The sequence below is a fragment of the Cuculus canorus genome, chromosome 23 (genome assembly GCF_017976375.1).
Source record: "Cuculus canorus isolate bCucCan1 chromosome 23, bCucCan1.pri, whole genome shotgun sequence".
NCBI lineage: Eukaryota > Metazoa > Chordata > Aves > Cuculiformes > Cuculidae > Cuculus > Cuculus canorus.
Window position 1 is genome coordinate 5,130,220 of NC_071423.1, and position 20,249 is coordinate 5,150,468.

A 20,249-nucleotide genomic window follows, 5' to 3' on the forward strand; every position below is an offset into this window, starting at 1 on the left:
GCGTCGCTTCCGGGCGCAGGCGAAGGCGGGTCCTCCCGGCCGCAGGGGGCGCTCTGCGCCGTGGGTGCCGAAAGGGGCGGGGCCGGCGCCGTTCCGGCCGCTCCGCTCCCCGCCGGGCCCCGGCACCCATGGCGCTGGAGCAGGCGCAGGACGAGGGCCCCGCCGCCAGCACCGGCCCGCCGCGCCTCTGCGAGCCGGGAACCGCGCACGGAGGGTGGGTTGGGGGCGGGGGGGAGCGGGGAGAGGGAATGGAGCGGAGGGGGAACGGGGAAGGAGCGAGGAGGGAGCGGGGATGCAACGGGAATGGAGCAGGGATGCAACGGGGATGGAGAGGGAATGGAGCGGGGATGCAACGGGAATGGAGCGGAGAGGGAGCAGGAAGGGAGCGAGGATGGAGCGGGAGGAGAACAAGGACGGAGGAGGGGGATCAGGAGTGGAGCAGGGATGGAGGGAAAAGGGAACGAGCATAGAGAAGGGAGGGAGCGGGTGTTGGACTGGGAATGGAGTGAGGAGGGAATAGGGATGGAGGGAGGACCGAGCAGGAATGGAGAGAGGATGGAGCAGGGAAGGAGAGAGTTTGAGGGGGGAGGGAGGGGAATGGAGAGGACAAGGAACAAGGATGGAGCAGGAAGGGAGTAGGGAGGGAAAAGGAATGGGGAGGGGATATAGTAGGGAGGGAGCAGGAATGGAACAGGTATTGAGCAGGAGGAAGTGGGAACGGAATGGGGATAGAGCAGGAGGGAGTGAGGATGGAGAGAGGCCGGGGCAGGAGCAGGGATGGAATGGGGATGGAGCAGGAATGACCGAATTGTTTGTTCCATGTAGTGGGAACAGCCTCTCTGCCCCAGAGAGCCCCGTCGAGGCGGCACCGGATGGCCCCGGGGGAGAAGCTGAACCCGCAGCCGGCGCTGAGCAGGATTCAGCAGTGCCCGGTGGCGAGGGGGAGCCTGGGCCTGGGAGCCTGGATGCAGTGGAGGAGCCTGAGGCAGAGGCGGCCCCTGCTCGGCCCTCCCAGAACATCGCTGTGCAGGTGGGTGCGAGTGTCTGGGGCAGAGGCGGTGCAGAGGCGGCTGCCGGCCCTGGCTGGGTGCTTTGGGCAGTACTGGTGTGAAGGGATGGAATGAGGGTGGGTTGGGAGGGGGCAGGCGGAGTTTGGGGTCTGTTGGTGTGGGTCTGCCTGCTCGGGGAGGGGTCTGACAGCAATCGTCTCCCTTCACAGACTGACTTCAAGACAAATGACGTGGATGTGAACACTGATCAGGATATTGAGAAGAACTTGGTGAGTATCAGAGCCCTGTTATTGGGTGCAGGCTCTGCCACTCGCGCTCCCATTCCGCCCTTCCTTGGGAAAGGAGCTGGGGCACTGCCCTTCCATGGGGTGTTTTTCTTCATTTAAATTCCACCCTTGGAGTCCTTAAGCTGTCCTCTCTAGCAGAGAAAACGCAGCGCTGGCTGCAGCTTTGGGCAGTTCCTCCCTTCATCTTTTCTGATCTAGGGCTTGGGAAGTGGAAGCCGCGTAACTGTGAATCCTGACAGTAAACCCTGGCACCTGCCAGGCTCTTGGATGCTGTCGAGCTTCCTGGCCCCCATCCGGGCTCTCCTCACCGTGAGGGGAGGGGAAGCTTTTCCTTAAATCTCCACTCTCTGCTGCAGGATAAAATGATGTCTGAGAGGGCATTGCTGAAGGAGCGTTACCAGGAGGTGCTGGACAAACAGCGGCAAGTAGAGAACCAGCTGCAGGTGCAACTCAAGCAGCTCCAGCAGCGGAGGGAAGAGGAGATGAAGAACCACCAGGTATTTGGCAAAGGTTTCTTAGTGTTTGACCTGCCTGGTAGCACTGTTGTTCGTGTGAGTGGGGTGGGAAGAGGCACTGGTTTGCCTCCTCTTATAGTGCTAAGGACTGGCCCCTGCCCACATCTGAGGGCAGAGCACTTCGGAACTGATTCCTAATGCAACATCCTTTGTGTACGTCCGCTCCTGCTGGTGATCTTGCAACGTCTCTTCAACAGGTACAGTGTTTTTTCCAGATCAGAAGTGGTGTAAAGTAAGGAGAATTGGCTCCTTGAGATTATTTAGGCCTCTGTGGCTGTGGGTCATGGATCAGCTGGTGCTGTGGTAGCTCGCCTTGCAACAAAAGAAGCTGTCAGTGGCCCCTGGGCAAATTTAAACCAGAACAGAACTCTCCAGCCCTTAAAATCTTCCAAAGAGGCAGGAGAACCTGTGGTTTAGACGCTCTGTCTGTCTGTCCGCTGGGTTTCCTCATCGTAACTGCTCTGTGTCCTACCTGGTTCTGCTAGAAGGAAAGATCTGGGTGACTCATACAATCTTGTAATCTCTTTTCGATAGATCTAAAGTCATAATGGATTTAGAACCAAACTCTTTCCTTGGGAATTTGTCTCTTTAATTGTTCGATGCTTGTTTTTCCCAGGAGATCCTGAAAGCCATTCAGGATGTTACGATCAAGCGGGAAGAGACAAAGAAGAAGATGGAGAAAGAAAAGAAGGAATTCCTGCAGAAAGAGCAGGATCTGAAGGCAGAGATTGAGAAACTCTGTGAGAAAGGCAGAAGGTATTAGTATGGAAGAGAAAGCGTGTGCTTTTGGGGTGGAAAAGGTGTTGCTTAACCTTGATCTATTCCTGATCAAGCAAAAGAGGATCACTTTGAATGTTTTGGAAGTGTGTCGGATAGCGGTTTAGGAGAGACTTGTGTGGTTTTGGATGAATCTGCTGTGGACAGAAGATCCCAAAGTGAATGTTGAGGTGGAAGGTTATGGCTTTGGCTGTTAGGGGTGCAGGTGGGTGACGGAGACCAGCTCACAGGGACGCCTAATCGCCTATACTCTTCTGGTTGAGATAACATCGTACTTGTATGCACTGTTTACATACTTTATTACTATTCTTGTCGTGAGAAAGCAGGCTCTACAAATTCTACAAACAAGGGTCTACGTGTCTGTCCAGAGTTCACATAACATCCTTAACTAAATCTGCAGGTGTTCCTGGAGTGTATACATTTAGCTTGGGCCCTGGAATGGGGAGAAACACATTATACTGCCAAGAACCTCTGTGTCCGCATCCTCCCTTCCAGGAGGAGCGGCTTTTGATCTCAGCACAGTGTTCTGTTATTGACCCTTCCAGGCCCCACAGAACACTGCTCTCAAGGCCTCTGGCTTCATCATTCTGCTTTTGACCCTTTCAGGCCCTCATAATGTATAATGGTTCTCCTCAGGTGGGCAGCCCTCTGTGTGCTGCCCTCTCCCAGAATCCAGAGCCTTTCCACAGCAGCTGGGACTGCTTGGCTGCAGCGCTAGGACAGGGTCTCATTGGACTTCCCAAGTTGTTCTCGTCAAGATCTCCCGTTGTGGTGTGCTGCCTGGCCTCCTGCGGAAGGGTTGGAGCAGCTGCTGCTGGCACGACAGGACGTGTGCGCTGTGCAAGGAATCTAGCGAGGATTCCGGGTGGGGGGGTCTAACGCAAGCAAGGGGCTTGCATTGTGAACATCTGAAGGTTCTTTTAATGGTGAGTTTGTGCTTTTATGCAGCCATTCTGTCCTGTTGTAAAGGCCAGGGGGTTCTCAGCCTGAGGGCTCGGTGGTGTTTTTGGATACAGCTCCTTTAGCAATGGTTCTGAGCGCTCATCTCTGTTCCTCTGGAGTGAACGGTTGCTGGTGGTGCGGCACGGCTCCCAGTGGTGGGTTCTGGTTCTGTGCCACAGCCTTTGTGCAGTGCCATGATACAGCAGAATGTTTGCCCTGGAGGATGTGAGCGATCACTTTCCAGCATTTGTGGAACGGTGCAGCCATCGGTGCCGTTCCGTTGGGCGCAGCTGTGCCTCTGCATCGGTGGCGTTAGCGGCTGGGCAGCAGGTCCTTTGCCGGAGGGAACTCCCATCTCCTTTTTCCCCTGTGCAGGTTGTTGAAAGAGCAGGAGGAGAAGGAAAACAAGATTGCATCTTTGATCGCGGAGCAGTCTGATGAAAAGTAAGGCTCTTTTCTGTTAACCAGATTTACTGCTGCTGGATAATGCTTTTCCTTCCAGGTATCTTGCCTTGGAGTGGGTCTGGTGGGGTAGGCCAGAGGGCGGTCAACAGTGTAGTTACACGTTCTGAGGTTTTATCTCCTCTTCCAGCAGGCTGGTGCATGGGCTCTGTATTAAATCCTCTTTGATTCTGGGCACAGATAGGCTCGTAGGGACTTGTGACATAAAGATGCCACAAGATTAGAGTTTATACTCAGTGGATTGACTCGGCTTGTAACTGCTGCCTCGGGCTGAATTTCACCTGGCCAGATGAGGACAAGCCTGTTTACCTGTCTGTCCCCAGAGCTGCCCAGCGGCTCCAAACTTTGGCTCACTGTGGTATTCTAAAGCTGCGCAGAGAAGCTCCAGATCCAGGCAGAGATGCTCACGTAGCACAAATGGAAAGGGCCAGCTTTAAACATCTCCAGGATCAGAGTGGTGTAGTTAGTTTGCTTCCTGGTTTGGACCTGTGTGTCCTTCCCTGGAGGTGGAGTGAATTTTGCTGAAGGGAACCCCCATCTCCCCATTTTCTCCGACCTGTTTGCATGTAAATTGTTTGTGTGCTCCAGCACAGCTTGCTCCTGGGATGTTGACTTGTGCAGCCTTGGGAAATGTGGTTGCAGTCGTGGTCTAGAAGCTGTAGCTCTTCCAGTCCATCCAGAGCTACGAGGATTGATGGGTTTTGTGGGAGTTTGTCAGTTCTGCTGTTCCATTCCATGCCGGTGCCCGAGCCTAAGCAGTCTCATTCCCTTCTCTTTGTCCGCAGGCAGCTCTGGGAGATGGAGCTGGATAAGCTGAAGAACCAGCACAATGAAATCAACAGGAACATTCTTGAGGAGACAGAGCGGGCCTGGAAAGCAGAGGTTTGTGGGTAACTTCTTACCTGCGAAGCAGTTGTTGATGATTATGTGACGTTAGGAGCAGCTGACATTGAGGCTGCGTCCTCCTCTTTATTGAGACAAAGGAAGAGAGAAACAGAAATCAGTTTATCGACACTCATTAGCTTCGCGTGGTGCTTAGGGAAGAGATTGCAATCTGAGAGCTGCTCTCCATGTGGGGCCCCTCTTTGCTAGATCCTGTCCCTGGAGAGCCGGAAGGAGCTGCTGGTGTTGAAACTAGAAGAAGCAGAAAAAGAAGCAGAGCTGCACCTCACCTACCTCAAGTAAGTCTGTGTAGATGGTGGGGTATCTCCGATCTCCCTGCGTGCCCATCTCCCCTTCCTCTTCTGATGCTGGGGTTTGACTGAAGCAGTTTGAGGTGTCCTGTGGCTTTGTTCTTGAAATAACGTGGTTCAGTAGTGGTGCAAAACAAGGGTTGTGGGGCTGCGCTCACTGCCTGTAGCCGTTCATCTGCCAAACGCGTGCCGTGCTTTGGAGACGGTGTTGGCCACCAGGTGTCCCTGGCCACCAGGTCCACCCTGGCAGCACCATGTGCTGTCTCTTCACCAAGTTCCTCCACTCTTGCAAGCCTTTCTTCCTGCCCAGCGGAGCAGGGGAGCCGTGGTTGGGGAAGGCCAGAGTGCGGGTCGCTCGTAGCTTCCACTTTGCTGCCAGTGAGAGCACAGTTGCAAGTGGGAAAGTTTAGTTGTGCTTACAGGTCTGCACCGCCCACGCTGGAGACGATGAGACCGAAGCAGGAGTGGGAGATGAGGCTGAACAGGATACGAATGACCAAGGAAAGTGTCCGAGTAAGTTCCCGCTGGCCGGCTCCTGGCCTAACTGAGCAGCCCTTCACGTTGTTGCTATTTCACATGCTTATTTTCAACCCTCTTTGGGAGAGGACCAAGAGCCGGGAAAAGCCGTGCTCAAAAGTAGGGCAGCTGTAGGGATCTGCCCGCTGTTAAGATTCACACATGTGGATATGAAAGCGATGTTGGGTTAATCGCAGAGGCAGTTACTCTGTTTTTCCCTCTGGGTCCTTTTTCATTCTCTCTGCTCTTGTGAAGCCAAACCGTGCCCACTTTAGGGCCTGCCGCCATTCTGGAGCTGAGAAAGCTCTACTCAGGCTGGGGAATATGCCTGCAGTGCCCAAACTTCCTCGGGCAGAGCCTTTGGTAAGCGTGTCCATTACCTTTCCTCTTGGCTAGGATCAGTTCAACGACCACATCCAGATGGTGAGAAATGGAGCCAAGCTGAGCAGCCTTCCACAGATCCCGACCCCGACGCTGCCGCCTCCGCCCTCCGAAGTGAGTGCCCCTCCAGCCCACTCGACACTGGCCGTGCTGTGGGGAGGCTGCTGCCAGGCCCTGGGGACATTGGTGCTGGATGGGATTGCCTTTTCTGGAGTCCTGTGCTTGTCCCTGGCCTGTCTGGGTGCTCCTGCTGCCAAGCTGAGGAGGGGAAGGGCCTTTCCCTGGCTGTGAGGCTGCCAGTGCCTGCGGTTCAGCCCACATCCTGCCTGGATGGGGAGGAGGGTGTTGAGCTCTGCTTTTAGGTGGGCTTATTCTAACCAGCCTTTTCTTCTCCCCATCTTTTTCTTCCTCAGACAGATTTCATGCTGACGGCATTCCAGCCCAACCCCTCCCTTACTCCCAGGCTCCCGTTTCCCATCGGACCAGTTCCCGTTCCCATGGTCATGCCAAGCGCTGATCCCCGGGCACTCTCCTTTCCTCTCCTAAACCCTGCGATCTCCAGGCCCAACCAGCCTTCCCCGCCGCTGCCTGCTTCCCAAGGAAGAAACAGCCCAGTAGTGGCATCGCTTATTGGCACGCACAGCCCTCACATGAGTCCCGCTGCTCCTATCCCTCCTCCGCCGGGCCTGGGAGGAGTTAACGTCACTCCAGAGTTTCATAGGCTGCAGCCGGCTGATAAGCTGGAAAGGCTGCTGGAGAAGTTGTTGACTCGGTTTCCGCAGTGCAACAAGTAAGTTTTTCATGGAATCACAGAATGGTTTGAGTTGGAAGGGACCTTAAAAATCATCTAATTCCCACCCCCCTGCTATGGGCAGGGACACCTCCCACTGGATCAGGGGCTCCAAGCCCCATCCAACCTGGCCTGGAACCCCTCCAGGGATGGGGCAGCCACCACTGCTCTGGGCAACCTGGGCCAGGGCCTCCCCACCCTCAACAGTGAAACACTTCTTCCTAAGATTTCATCTCAATCTCCCCTCTTTCAGCTCAAAACCATTCTCCCTTGTCCTGTCCCTGCACTCCCTGATCAAGAGCCCCTCCCCAGTTTTCCTGGAGCTCTTTTCAGTACTGGAAGCTGCTCTGAGGTCTCCCCGCAGCCTTCTGCAGGTTGAACAACCCCAACTCTCTCAGCCTGTCTCACGTTGTCCTTCCCAGAGAGTGAAGACTGGTGGGGGGTGTGTGCACTGGGCTGAAGGGAAGGGGAGTCCTCTTGGCATCTGCAGGGTTTTGAGGAGATGAGGGAGGCCTGGAGGCGAGGAGCGAAGGGGTAGCGCTCTCTGTCACATTCCCATAGTGCTGGGAATGAGAGATGTTTGGAACTTTATCTAGCGGACAGCCTGCACCTTGCCCGCAGCACTGCCTGAGGCGGGTCCTCCAGCCTCTGTGCTGCATCCTGCCTGTTTCTCACTCCAGCTGGGCTTTCCCACTCTTTCCCTGGTGATTTGGAGATAGAAACTCAGCAAGGGCAGATGGTTTGGAGCACACACTCCTGTGCTGTGGCACGAGAGCTGCTCAGTGTGCTGGCAGCGGCTGGGAGCCCTTAGCCAGCTGCTCTTCCCGCAGGGCGCAGCTCACCAACATCCTACAGCAGATCAAGACTGCTCGAAGGACCATGAAGGGTCTGACCATGGAGGAGCTGAACCAGCTGGTGGCGGCCAAGCTGGCGGAGCAGCAGGAGCGGGCAGCGGCTGGGGCCCAGGTGAGGGGGGAGAACGGTGGGGGCTGCTGGGGAGCGGAGCTTGGGTGGCAGCGAGGAGCTGCGCCTGCTCCCTGGTTCCCTGCGGATTGAATCAGCACCGCGCAGAGCTCGGGTTCCCCTGGGTTCTTTTTCTCCTTGACTGCAGCATAAATCTTGGGAGCTGTGTTCCCTGGGGTGATTTGGGTTAACTCATCTGTCCTTTCCTTCTGCGATTTTCCGATGTGCCTCGCTGCAGCCTCTCAGTCGCATCAGGGCACCCATGTTCTCAGCTCCACTGCCTCAGATTAGCACGCCCATGTTCCTGCCCCCGGCCCAGGTGGCTTACCCCGGAACAGCGTCACACGTAAGACACGTGGGCTTGACCGGAGCCCTTTGCCATCCCAGGGGACGCGGAGGGAGGGAGACCTTTGAGAGGGGGGCAAAAGGATGAGCTGGTGAAGCTGGGATCTCTTGCTTGGGCTGGTGAGGTAGAAGGGGAGAGTTTGGGCCATGGGCCCTCTGTTCTTCACTTTGGGGAGGTGGGGAACGGCCGCAAGAGGCTTGAACATTGTGCGATGGCTGTGGACAGAGGGAGGAATAGGGCCTGGCCCCTGGCTGCCGCTGGCAGGATGAGGGGCTGGAATATGTGAGATGCAGTGGGATCTCTGATTTGCTTGTCTCCTTTCCATGCTCCTCCCAGACCCCGGCTGCCTGTAAGCTGTGTCTGATGTGCCAGAAGCTCGTGCAGCCCGGTGACCTTCACCCCATGGCCTGCTCGCACGTGCTGCACAAGGAGGTGAGTGTGCTCACGATTCGGCTGAAAGAGATGAGATGAGATCTTAGGGAGGAACGTTACCCTGTGAGGGTGGGGAGGCCCTGGTCCAGATTGCCCAGAGCAGTGGGGGATGCCCCATCCCTGGAGGGGTTCAAGGCCAGGTTGGATGGAGCCTTCTGCTTCCCTGGAGCGGGGCAGTCTGGGAGGATATGGAATATAGGGCGAGAGAGAGAACTGCTGCCATCGCCCCAGTGCCTGACTGGAGCTCTTGGGAAGAGGGGGAGACTCCTCCCACAGAGCTGGTGGTGCTTCACCCCTCATCCCAATGGCTCTGCGGCCTCCAGCAGCTGCTGAGGATATGCAAAGCCATGTATTCAATCTACTATGCTGAAGAGGGCTCCCTTGTGGCCACCTTTTCCTGGAGGCTGTCTCTAAGGAACCAAAGAAACACGAGCACCCTTGCCAGCCCTGTTCTGGAGCAGCAACGCTGCGCTGGGCTCACAGCGCTTCTGGGCTGCGTTGGTGGCTCTGACTTTCTCTCTCTTCCAGTGCATCAAATTCTGGGCACAAACCAACACCAACGACACTTGTCCTTTCTGTCCGAGTCTCAAATGATGACGGCTGCTCAAACAAAGCGGTTCCAGGGGCGGAGTTGCTGTGAATAGACAGGATCAGTTCTAAGATTTCTACAGTTCTATATTTATACGACCCTGTATACACATGTACATTTCTATTATATAGGTAAGGTGTGTATAGAAAGTCTGTATACATACAAATTCATAAATAAAGTGTGTATATTATGCAGTGATTTGGTGCTGCTCCCAATTCCTTAGTTCGCAGCCTTGCTGCCTTCCTCTAGAATGAGCACTAAAGCGTAACCTTGGCTGCTGTAGCTGCCTCTTCTCCTGGCAGCTCCACGCTTGCTGCAAACTGGCTGCCTCAACGAACTGGTCCCCTGCCTCCTGCCTCCTCCCTCCCCCAGAAGTTCCCCATGAAAAGGTTGGAGATGAGGAGTGGGTTTTTTTTGTGGTCTTTTTTAATGTAATAATAATTTACTGTGTTAACATTCATTGTTCTTACATAGACAATAGGTTACAGAGTACTGGAGTCTACAGCGACCTGAGCCCTCCCACGGGACTCGGCTCCGTATGCGCCGTTACCGCTGTTCCCTGCCGTAACTCTAGGCCCTGGGGAGGGAGTGCTCGGATTCGGCTGCGCTGCAGCTCAGATAACCAACCGGGTGCAGTTCCTTCTCTCCTGTACGCTCTCCTCCAGCCCGGGCTGAGGCACCAACCCTTTCTCCGTGGATTGTGGTGGGATTACGAGGTGCTCAGCACCACTGAAAACCTTGCACTTCGTAGAATTTCTTTTGCAGCCTGCGCCACAGATTCTGGGCTGCCAGGGTGCAGCACGCCTGCACGCGGCCGCAGTCCGAATCCTCCTGCATGCACGCGCACGCTCGCCAGCATGTTTTAAGGCAGTGGTCCACAACGGAGTCTCTGGGATCCTGGGGAGGGTCCTGGGCAGGCACGAGGGTGTGGAAGTCTGGGCTGTGAGGGCATAGGGTTCCCCGGAGTGGAACCACTGGACGCCTGCAGTTCCGCAGCAGGGCACGGGAACTGGATGCCAATCCAAGCACGCTAGCGGCAAAGCGGGATGGTGTTGGAATGCGTTTCACGGGCTGTTGTGGCGCTGCCGTGCTTCTCCTGCGCGGTGTGGCTTTCCTCCTCCTGCCTTCCGCGCTGCTTTTGCCAAGGAATCAACTGCAGGGCTGCGGTAGGGAGCTTTCTGCTTCGTGATCGCTGCGTTTCGGCAGCGCTCCGGCCCTTCTTCCCACCTGGACTGGTGGCTCGGCCCCGGCTTTCGCTCATGAAGGAACTTTGTCTTTTTAATTAGTGTTTAAAACAAAGCACTTTCCTGTCCAACGGGGAGGCAGAGAAGCAAGAAAATAAAGCGACAGCAACCGCCTGCGAGCTGAAGGGCGTCCGCCCTGGGGAAGGGAGATGGGAGCCTGCGGTGGCTCCGTTCCCCGGGGAGAAGGAGAGGTTTGTCCTTACAGACCGGAAAATCCTCCCGGAGGGACACGATGAGGACAATCCTGTACTCTGTGTCCTTTTGGCTCATGAGCCACTGCTCCATGTGCTCCAGCCCTGCCCTCCCTCCCTGTCCCCACGCCAGGTAACCCTCTGGAAGCGACTCCGAGCCGCAGCTCCCACCCCGCGCTGTGGCCGAGAGGCCCCAGAGGCTGAAAACATTTAAAAAAAAACCCAAACAAAACAGGACCAAACTCCTACCGTTGGGTTTGGGACAGTGGCATTCAGCTAGAATTAAAAATAGAGATGTAGGTCTGTATCGTACAGGTGGGAAGTGACTTACCGCACGCCCTGCGGTGCGGGACCTGCTATGTACACGCTGACCGCGCTGCCGCACGACCGGAGCCGTGTGGTGTAAAAAAAAAAGGAAATAAATACAACAAATAAAAAAACATTAAATGCTGGGATGAGCAGGAGCCAGCGTTGGGACATGTGGAATGAGCGGAGAGGATTGCAGTGGTGTGGGACGCGGGGGCTGCGGGTGGCACGGGCTCCCCTATGGCTTTCGGTTGGGTGGGTGGGCTGGGGAGCAGCCGGCACCGGAGCTCCGCGCTCTCCTGGCACGCTGTTTCATGGCTGCGTGGAGCTCATGGGGACGCTGCTGCCTTCCCACCCCAAGCTGGGGGGCAGGAAGGCAGGGGGGTGCCTGCTCCTGCCTGTCCCGGGGGAGTCCTGGGGGCACTGGGAGATGCCATGGGAGATGTTGGAGCGAGCAATGTCCGGAGGAGCAGGATGGAGCTCGCGTCTCGCTGCTCCCGTCCTGGCACCCTGGGTCTGGCTCCGAAAAGCCCAGGGTGAGGGACAGGAGGCTCTGGAGTTCACAGCTCCGGAGCTCGGCTCGGGCAGGGAGCCGCACGGGGAAGGCATGGCTGCAGTGCACGTGTATGCACGCAGCTCCATGCACGGAGAGCCCGGATTGGTGGTTTCCTGGTGGAGAAGGACAGTGGCACAGGGATGGGAGGAGACAGGCAGGGCATCGCGCGGCCGTGGGACTCGGTCAAGTGTGGGCAGCAGAGCCAGGGACAGCCCAGCCCGCTCCGCTGCCAGAGCTGAGCTGAGGTTCCTGTGCTTTCACCCCAGCCGCCACGCTCTTTCCGTAGGTCCCATGCGTGGAGCTCCCACGGCTGCTCCCAGCCCGTTGACCCCGACGGGAGATCCCAGGTCCAGGAGGGATGGGGTTGAGGGTCTGAGCTGCCCCTGCTGCTGCCCCACGTCCCCATTCCAGCCCCTGCAGAACGGCCCCACCTCCGCCTGTCCCGTGGCCCCCGCGCTCCGCCGTCACTTCAGCAAGGATATGTCGTCGGCAAAGTCATCGTGGTCCCGCCGCAGGCAGTGGAAACAGCGCCACTGGAACACCATGAGGCAGAGGGGCAGCATGAAGAGGGCGCAGATGGCTGCCATGACGTAGGCGATGGTCATCAGGGTGGACTCGTCCGTCTGCGGGATGTTGTAGCCGCAATCTTCCATGTTGGAGTGCAGGTAGGGCCCCTCCACCGCAGCCGTGCGGAACTCATCGTGCACTGCGGGGGGAAGGCAGGGAGTCATAAAATAGTTTGGGTTGGAAGAGACCTTAAAGATCATCCAGTTCCAACCCCCTGCCATGGGCAGGGACATCCCACTGGCTCAGGCTGCCCAAGCGCCATCCAACCTGGCCTTGAACACCTCCAGGGATGGGGCAGCCAACACTGCTCTGGGCAACCCGAGTCCTGGGGCTGGCGGCAGCGGGAGGGCAGTTTGGGAGGACAGGGGGATGTTGGAGCAAGCGGTGTGTGGAGGAACAGGAGGATGCCTCCCACCCCACATCCACATCCCCTCTGCCTCTCCCACCCTCCGGCCCAGCCCTCACCGTGGCAGGCACTGACGGCAAAGCCAATTCGCTTGCGGGCACGGTCGAAGACCACGTAGAATCCCTCCATGATAACGGCGCCCATGACGGTGCCCGTGGAGGACTGGGAGATGGCGAACTTGTAGCAGTCATCCTGCGAAGTGGCCACGTCCTCCACCGGGCGCAGGTATTGCTGCAGGGGGAGAGCGGCTGTCAGGAACAGAGCTCCTGCAGACGGTCCTGTCCACACGCCCAGCTCCAGCCTCCTCTCCGGCGCAGCGCCGGGCAGGGTCTGGCTCTGCCAGCACTCACCTGGGGCAGGATGGTGATGCGGAAGGACTGGTTGGTGGCCTCACCCATCAGGTAGAGGGACAGGACCGGGAAGATGTGCCAGGGGGTAGTGCCAACCTGCCAGCAAACTAGCTGCTCCCCCAGCCAGAAGCCATCTGGGAACTTCTCCGTCTGCCGGAGGGAAAGGAAAGGTGAGCGCGGCTGCGACAGAGACGTTGGTGACTGGCAACCATGCGAGGGGAGGGATGGGTCTCACTGACCGAAGAAGCTGTTTTGATGGATTTCACCGCAGCCTCAAACACCTTCTTTGGCAGCCGGAGGTTGGTGGTCCCGCTGTCCACGATGCTCTTGTCGTAGTTGTACTGCAGGTAGATGACAAGGAGTGACCCGAGCGTGAGACCCCAGCCCCACTCCCCTCCCGATCCCGGGTCCCTCCAGTGGCAGCGTGGCTTCTCCCAGTGTTCCCTCACCTCTTTGCAGTCCATGTTCAGGTCCTGCCCGTTGACCTCCAGCTTGACGATGATGACCTCGTAGTACCACTCCTTCCGGATGGGGGTGTACCAGATGTCCCCCACATACAGCGAGCGGTCAATGCCGCCGATGATCTGCAGCGGGGTCAGACAGGTGCTATCACCAGGCTCTGCCCGAACCGGCCGCCCCCCAAGCCCCTCGTCCTGCCGGCACGGTGCTCACCATGCTGCCCCCGACCGATGCCACAGCCTCCGTCTCATTGGGAGAGAAGCCTGCGCCGCAGAGCTGGAGGGAGAAGATGTTGGGCACTCGTGTCTGCTTCACCAGGGAGTCAAAGAAAGGCTCCAGGCTGTCGTCGGGCTGGTGGGAGAAGAAAGCAGAGGCAGCACAGCGATGCATCAGTACCTGGAGCCCTGCGTTCAGTTCTGGAGTCCTCAGCACAGGAGGGACATGGAGCTGGTGGAGTGAGTCCAGAGGAGGCCACGGAGATGATCCAAAGGCTGGAGCACCTCTTGTACGAGAACAGGTGGGAGAGTTGGGATTGTGCAGCCAGAAGAGAAGGCTGCAGGGAGACCTTAGAGCAGCTTCCAGTGCTGAAAGGGGCTCCAGGAAAGCTGAGGAGGGGCTCTGGATCAGGGAGGGCAGGGATAGGGCGAGAGGGAACGGTTCAAAGCTGCAAGAGGGGAGGTTGAGATGAGATCTGAGGAAGAAATGTTTTGCTGTGAGGGCGGGGAGGCCCTGGCCCAGGGTGCCCAGAGCAGTGGTGGCTGCCCCATCCCTGGAGGGGTTCCAGGCCAGGTTGGATGGGGCTCGGAGCCCCTGATCCAGTGGGAGGTGTCCCTGCCCATGGCAGGGGGTGGGACTGGGTGGGCTTTGAGGTCCCTTCTCACCCAAACCACTCCATGGTTCTGTCCCTTCTCCAGGGGCTCTCCATGCCGGGGGAGCTCCCCTTGCTGGGTCACCATGTCCCCAGGGATCCTGGCTCCCTGTGCTGTTGACGCAGGGCTCAAGGTCACCAGCACAGCTCCAAGTCGGGCCCCAAGGGACCAAGTAGAGGCAAGGAAAGAGGCAAATGAATCCTCCCGGAACAAGGTACCAGCCCATGGCAGGGTCCGGCAGGGCTGGGGTCTGTCCTGCTGCGAGCCAGAACTCACCCGGGCGATCTCAGCGTACGCCAGCCCCAGGATCCCTTCCCAGTTGGAGCCGTTGATGAAGAATTTGTCCGACTCGGTGATGGCAGCGATGTTGGCTCTGACAGTGACGTTGGGGCCATGGGGGATGGTGACGAGGTCGGTGCCCAGCTCCCCTTCCCACTTGCCTTGGGTGTAGGGCACGTACACGCCCTTCCGCAGGTCGCGGTAGGTGCTGGACCTGCAACGGCGTCAGCGACAGTGAGAAGAGGAATGGTTGCCCACTCACCAGGTGGTGGTGGGGGCACACGCATGCATCACCGAGCAGGAACACCCATCCCGTAGATGAGGGTCCCTCCTTCTCCAGGCACAAGGGACCGCGCAGACGCAGCCAGCACGGAGGCTGGTGGTGTCCGGCCGGACCCTGGCGAGAAGGAACCTCTCTGCGGGGCTGAGGCTGTGTCACGGGCACCAGGAGCAACCACTGTGCCCTCAGCGTACTCACAGCTGCCGTTGGTAGTATCTCCGGAGGAAGGGGTGAGGCGCAGCTCCCACGGCGAAGTTACTGCTCCCCGTGTCCACCAGGATATTCAGCTGGAGAAGGAAGACAGACAGGGATGCTGGTGACTGCAGCGGTGCCATCCCCAGCCCTGGCCGCTGTGCTCTGGGTTTTCCACGGAGCCGCGGCTCCGGGGGCTCAGTGACCTCTGGCCGAGCCCTTTTTTCCCCTGGGAACAGCTCAGAGATGCCGTGTGAGAGGACACGGAGTCAGTGACACCAGGGCGTTGTACAGAGAGCAAATATTGCCCAGAAACCGAGCAAACCCAGCGCGAGCCCAGTCTCGGCTGCTGCGGCTGAATCAAAGAATCATGGAATCATTGAGGCTGGAAAAGCCCTCTCAGCTCATCCAGTCCAACCGCCAGCCTGACCCCGCCGTGCCTGCTAAACCACGTCCATAACAACCACATCTACACGGGTTCTGAAGCCCTCCAGGGATGGAGACTCCACCACTGCCCTGGGCAGCCTCTGCCAGGGCTTCGGCACTGTATCAGTGAAGATATTTTTCCCCGACATCCAATCTAAACCTGGCACAATTTGAGGCTGTTTCCTCTCATCCCATCCCTTGTTACTTGGGAGAAAAGCTCAGCGCCCACCTCACCACATCCTCCTTTCTGGGAGCTGCAGAGAGCGATGAGGTCTCCCCTCAGCCTCTTCTTCGCCAGACTGAACAGCCCCAGAGCCCTCAGCTGCTCCCAGAACCCCTGTTCTCCAGACACATCCCCAGCTCCATTCCCTCCTCTGGATGCGCTCCAGCCCTTCAATGTCCTCCTTGGAGTGAGGGGCCCAAACTGAACCCAGGATCTGAGCTGCAGCCTCACCAAAGGGATGATCCCAGCCCTGCCCCTGCCGGCCACCCCATGGCTGATCCAAGCCGGGATGCTGTTGGCCTCTTGGCCACTGTTGGCTCACGTTCAGCCGCCGTTGACCACACACAGGACTCAGCAGCACTCGGGAGGGCATCGTGGGGCTCAGAGCCACAGCAAACAGGGTGCCCGCCTGCCCCTCACCAGGAACCCCACTTGGCTGGCACGGCCGATCGGCAGGAGTGACGGCACGGGAGCCGCCACGGAATGCTGGGTCCGCTAATCGGCCGTCCATATGCTGAGCTCTGCTCCCGATCCGTTTCTGCCTGTGCCCTGGATTACCAGCTCACAGGGCAGGTTTGGCAAGCAGCCCGGCAGGGCTGGGAGCCGGCTAGCCGGAGCCTGCCCCCGGCTGAACCCTGCCTGCGGCTCCTCCAGCCTGCGAGGATGGATGGATGGATGGATGGGATGGGAGTGGGGCTCTATGGAGCTCCTGGGGAGCTCTGACTCCCAGCACCACCCCAGCCACCAGCGCTTGACCTGTGGGGTCCTGAGCGAGAGGAAGGAGGTTAATGAGTTGTGCTAATTGTGCCAGCAATCATAAAAGCATAGAATCTTAGAATAGTTTGGGTGGAAGGGACCCCAAAGCCCATCCAGTCCCACCCCTGCCATGGGCAGGGACACCTCCCACTGGATCAGGGGCTCCAAACCCCATCCAACCTGGCCTGGAACCCCTCCAGGGATGGGGCAGCCACCACTGCTCTGGGCACCCTGGGCCAGGGCCTCCTCATCCTTGCTCAACACATTTCTTCCTTAGATGAGATCTCCATCTCCCTTCTTTCAGCTTCAAACCATTCCCCTTTATCCTATCTTTGCACTCCCTGATCCAGAGCCCCTCCCCAGCTTTCCTGGAGCCCCTTCCAGTACTGGAAGCTGCTCTAAGATCTCCCAGAGCCTTCTCTTCTCCAGGCCGAACAACCCCAACTCTCCCACTTGTCCTTGTACAGGAGGTGCTCCAGCCTTTGGATCATCTCCGTGGCCTCCTCTGGACTCACTCCACCAGCTCCATGTCCTTCCTGCACTGAGGACTCCAGAACTGGACGCAGGACCCAGGTGAGGTCTCACCAGGATGGAGCAGAGGGGCAGAATCCCCTCCCTCGCCCTGCTGGTCCCATCCTTGAGACTCAGCCCAGGCGAGGACATGTGAGCTGTCAAGGCCAGGACACGTGTGGCGGTGACGCTGTGTGAAATCCGTCCTCTGCTTCCTGGAAGTGACAGCCACTCCGGGCACCTCAGCAGCTCCGGCTCTGCACGCCGCGTGCCCTCGTGCTGCCCCTGGGGTACAAGGCACGATTGGCACCAAGCCTTCATTATCCATCCCGAGGCTCTGCTCCTGCCCTCTTCCCTGTGTGTTTGTGAGCTGGGGTGTTGGGCATGAGCATGCAACGCGCTGTGGGACGTGGAATACGAGAGCAATTATTTGCCGGTGGCCGTTCCAGCGAGCAGCACAGCTCAGAGGCAAAATTAAAGCGCGACGGAATAAAGAAACTTCCTTGCCAAAACCGGGAAGGTGAAAGGGAAAGCGAAGAGGGAGATGGGATGTGGAGGAGAGCCGGCTGCGCTTCCTTTGAGCAGGATGCGCTCACCCCTGTGGATAAAAACCCTGCATCCACACGGCCACGCTCTTCCATGGGTATCTTTTAATTCCATTACAACGCCAGGAGGGATTTTGCTTCAGCGCATACACACACACACAGAAGTGAACACACACCACGTTCGCATCTGGACAGAATCCAAGGCTGGGAGACAGTGCCCAAACGCGGCGCCAGGCTGGGGAACGCGGGAGCACCTGCAAACAGGTGGCTCACGCAGGAATTATCTGGTGGCCGCAACACGTGGCAGGTCCTAAGGAAACGCTCCCTTGGGGCTGGATGATGAAATCGTGCTTAAAACTCGATTGTAGAAATAATCTCCTCCCTTTTTCTTTTTCCCCCCCTCAGCAGACCCTGCTGGAGTAAGGAATAAACCCCAGGCACAGCACAAAGCCCCTTTGGATTCTGCAGGGGCGGCGATGCTCGCCCACCCGCGGCTCACGGTCTCCGTCGCTCGCTGCCGCTGCGTGCGCGGAGCTGTGCCAGGCACCCAGGACGGAGCCAGCTCGTAGGGAAGAGCCAGCCTTTATTCCAGAGTCGGTGTGGGCGCTGGCAGCTTCGGCAGCACCAGCCTATGCGGTGGGCGGCAGCACGCGAAGCGGGGGGAGCGCTGACCCTCGAACGCCACGCTGGCCCCCAGGTTTGCTGCTGAGGGTGGCTGGAATGAGCGTATGGATGCAGAAGGGTCCAGTGGCAGCTGGAAGCTCCACGATCTCACCCATAAAGGAGAGGAGGAGCTGGTCTGCTCTGAGCTGTGCGGCCGCACGTGGCCCTCGGCACCCATCCTGTGCCACGTGCCCAGCCAGGCAGCGCGGCTCCGAGGACACTGGTGAAAAGATGGAGCAGCAGAAGCCAGGGAGGCACCGGCTCTGCCCACCCCAGCGGCCGCTTCTCCAGCCAGGCCATCCCTAGCTCCCGCACGCTGCCTTTCTCAGACTCCCACAAAGCAACAACCAGCACGGGAGCCCCAGGAAAAGCCAGGTTTGGAAAATCTGAGGAGGTGGAGTGGCCTGTGGAGCCAGGCAGGCAGCAGATGCGTGCGGCGCTGTGCCGAGAGGAACGCGCCAAGCACTGCTTGTCATGTGCATTCCTTGTGCCTGCATATGGAATCAGGGAATGGTTTGGGTGGGAAGGAACCTCAAAGCCCATCCAGTTCCACCCCCTGCCATGGGCAGGGACACCTCCCACTGGATCAGGGGCTCCGAGCCACATCCAACCTGGCCTGGAACCCCTCCAGGGATGGGGCAGCCACCACTGCTCTGGGCAACCTGGGCCAGGGCCTCCCCACCCTCACAATAAGGAATTCCATTGTAATATCTAATTAAATCTCCCTTCTCCATCTCTGGGCTGCCCAGGGCCATGCAGTGCTCTCGCAGCCGGCCACGTTCCCACCCACACGGCGCATCCTTCAGCTGGGATGCGGGCAGGGATGCAGCCTGGGAACGGGGAGGCACACGCAACACCCAGGAGAGGCAGGAGTCACCTTCGCCAGCCAGAATTCACCCAAAAGCAACAAAACACCACGTGAGCATCGCAGGAACGAGGGGAATGGGAATGGTACCAGGGATGTGCAGCCAGAGCAGCACCCACAGAGCCCTCTTGCATCCCTGGAGCCCCGGGATGTGGCCATGGAGGGGCTAGAACAGGACCAGAGCCCTGGGATGGAGCCACAGAGGGGATGGAGCAGGACCAGAGCCCCCCTGCACCCCTGTATCCCCAGACGGAGCCGTCGAACCGCGCTGCACTCCCGGGGTGGAGGGGATGGGGCGAGAACAGAGCCCCGGGACGGAGCCGCACAGCCCCCCACATCCCCAGAATGGAGCCTCCGAGCGCCCCTGCATCCCTGGATGGACCCGCGGCGCAGATGGATTGGGACCAGAGCCCCGGGACGGAGCCGCAGAGCCCTCTGCAACCCCGCATCCCGAGGACAGAGTCTCCAAGACCCCCTGCATTCCCGGGACAGGGCTGTAGAGGGGATGGACTGGGATCAGAGCTCCAGGACGGAGCCTCCGAGCCCCCTGCATGACCGCAACCCCAAGACGAAGCCTCTGAGCCTCTCTGCATCCCCGGGATGGAGCTGCAGAGGGGATGGATTGGGACCAGAGCCCCTGGATGGAGCCATGGAGGGGATGGATTGGGACCAGAGCCCCGCGACGGAGCCGCAAAGGGGATGGATGAGGACCACAGCCCCTGGATGGAGCCATGGAGGGGATGGGTGGGAACCAGAGCCCCGGGACGGAGCCTTCGAGCCCCTCTGCATCCCCAGGACGGAGCCGCAGAGGGGATGGGGCGGGACCGGAGCCTCGGGACGGAGCCGCAGAGGGGATGGATGGGGAGCAGAGCCCCGGTTCGGAGCCCATCCCCGGCCCCCCCCGCACGGAGCATACCCGGTGCCGCCGCTGCCCGTACCTTCTGCGGGGGGCTGCCCACTGTCATCTCCACGTAGTAGCCCTGCCCGGACTTGCCCCGCAAGTTGTCGATCATGCCCACGAAGCCGCCGCCGCCCCGCTCGGTGTCCCCCGGTGCCCGCCGTGCCCGTGCAGCCCGCGGCGGGGCCGGGGCGCTGCGCAGCGGCAGCCGGATGCTCGGCGGGGCCGGGAGGGCGGGCAGCGCGGCGGCGGCGGCCGCCAGGCACAGCAGCAGCCAGGGCCGGGCTGCAGCCATCCTCCTCCTCCTCCTCGCCGAGCGGGCGGGCGGCGCTAGGACCCGGTACCGGAGCCGGGCGGGCGGGCGGCGCTAGGACCCCGTACCGGCGCCGGCCATGGCGGCGCGATGCGATGCTCCCCGCCCCGGAAAGCGCTGTCCTCACCCCGCCCGCTAGCGGAAGCTC

General features: G+C 59.1%; 2 protein-coding genes across 3 annotated transcripts; one reads left to right on the top strand and one right to left on the bottom strand.

Annotated features, from left to right (window-relative positions):
- The first annotated feature begins 59 nt into the window (after positions 1-59).
- On the top strand, positions 60-9,397 carry RNF214 (ring finger protein 214). 2 transcript variants are annotated; one of them, XM_054086852.1, is made up of 15 exons: positions 60-214; positions 826-1,030; positions 1,220-1,279; positions 1,654-1,794; positions 2,429-2,568; positions 3,907-3,975; positions 4,779-4,875; positions 5,086-5,174; positions 5,597-5,699; positions 6,099-6,197; positions 6,497-6,873; positions 7,704-7,839; positions 8,075-8,182; positions 8,519-8,614; positions 9,143-9,397. In XM_054086852.1, the coding sequence occupies exons 1-15, from the start codon at positions 129-131 to the stop codon at positions 9,206-9,208; spliced, it is 1,872 nt and encodes a 623-aa protein (XP_053942827.1). In that variant the 5' UTR covers positions 60-128; the 3' UTR covers positions 9,209-9,397. The 2 variants fall into 2 exon arrangements, with proteins under 2 accessions (XP_053942827.1, XP_053942828.1); XM_054086853.1 differs by having other exon boundaries at positions 5,609-5,699.
- A 153-nt stretch (positions 9,398-9,550) lies between these two features.
- On the bottom strand, positions 9,551-20,219 carry BACE1 (beta-secretase 1). Its single transcript, XM_054086854.1, has 9 exons — positions 19,829-20,219; positions 14,909-14,997; positions 14,428-14,644; positions 13,496-13,633; positions 13,273-13,407; positions 13,063-13,164; positions 12,824-12,973; positions 12,533-12,704; positions 9,551-12,206 (listed from the first exon to the last, which is right to left on the bottom strand). Exons 1-9 carry the CDS (start codon positions 20,081-20,083, stop codon positions 11,965-11,967), a joined length of 1,500 nt encoding a protein of 499 aa, XP_053942829.1. The 5' UTR covers positions 20,084-20,219; the 3' UTR covers positions 9,551-11,964.
- Positions 20,220-20,249: the final 30 nt, after the last annotated feature.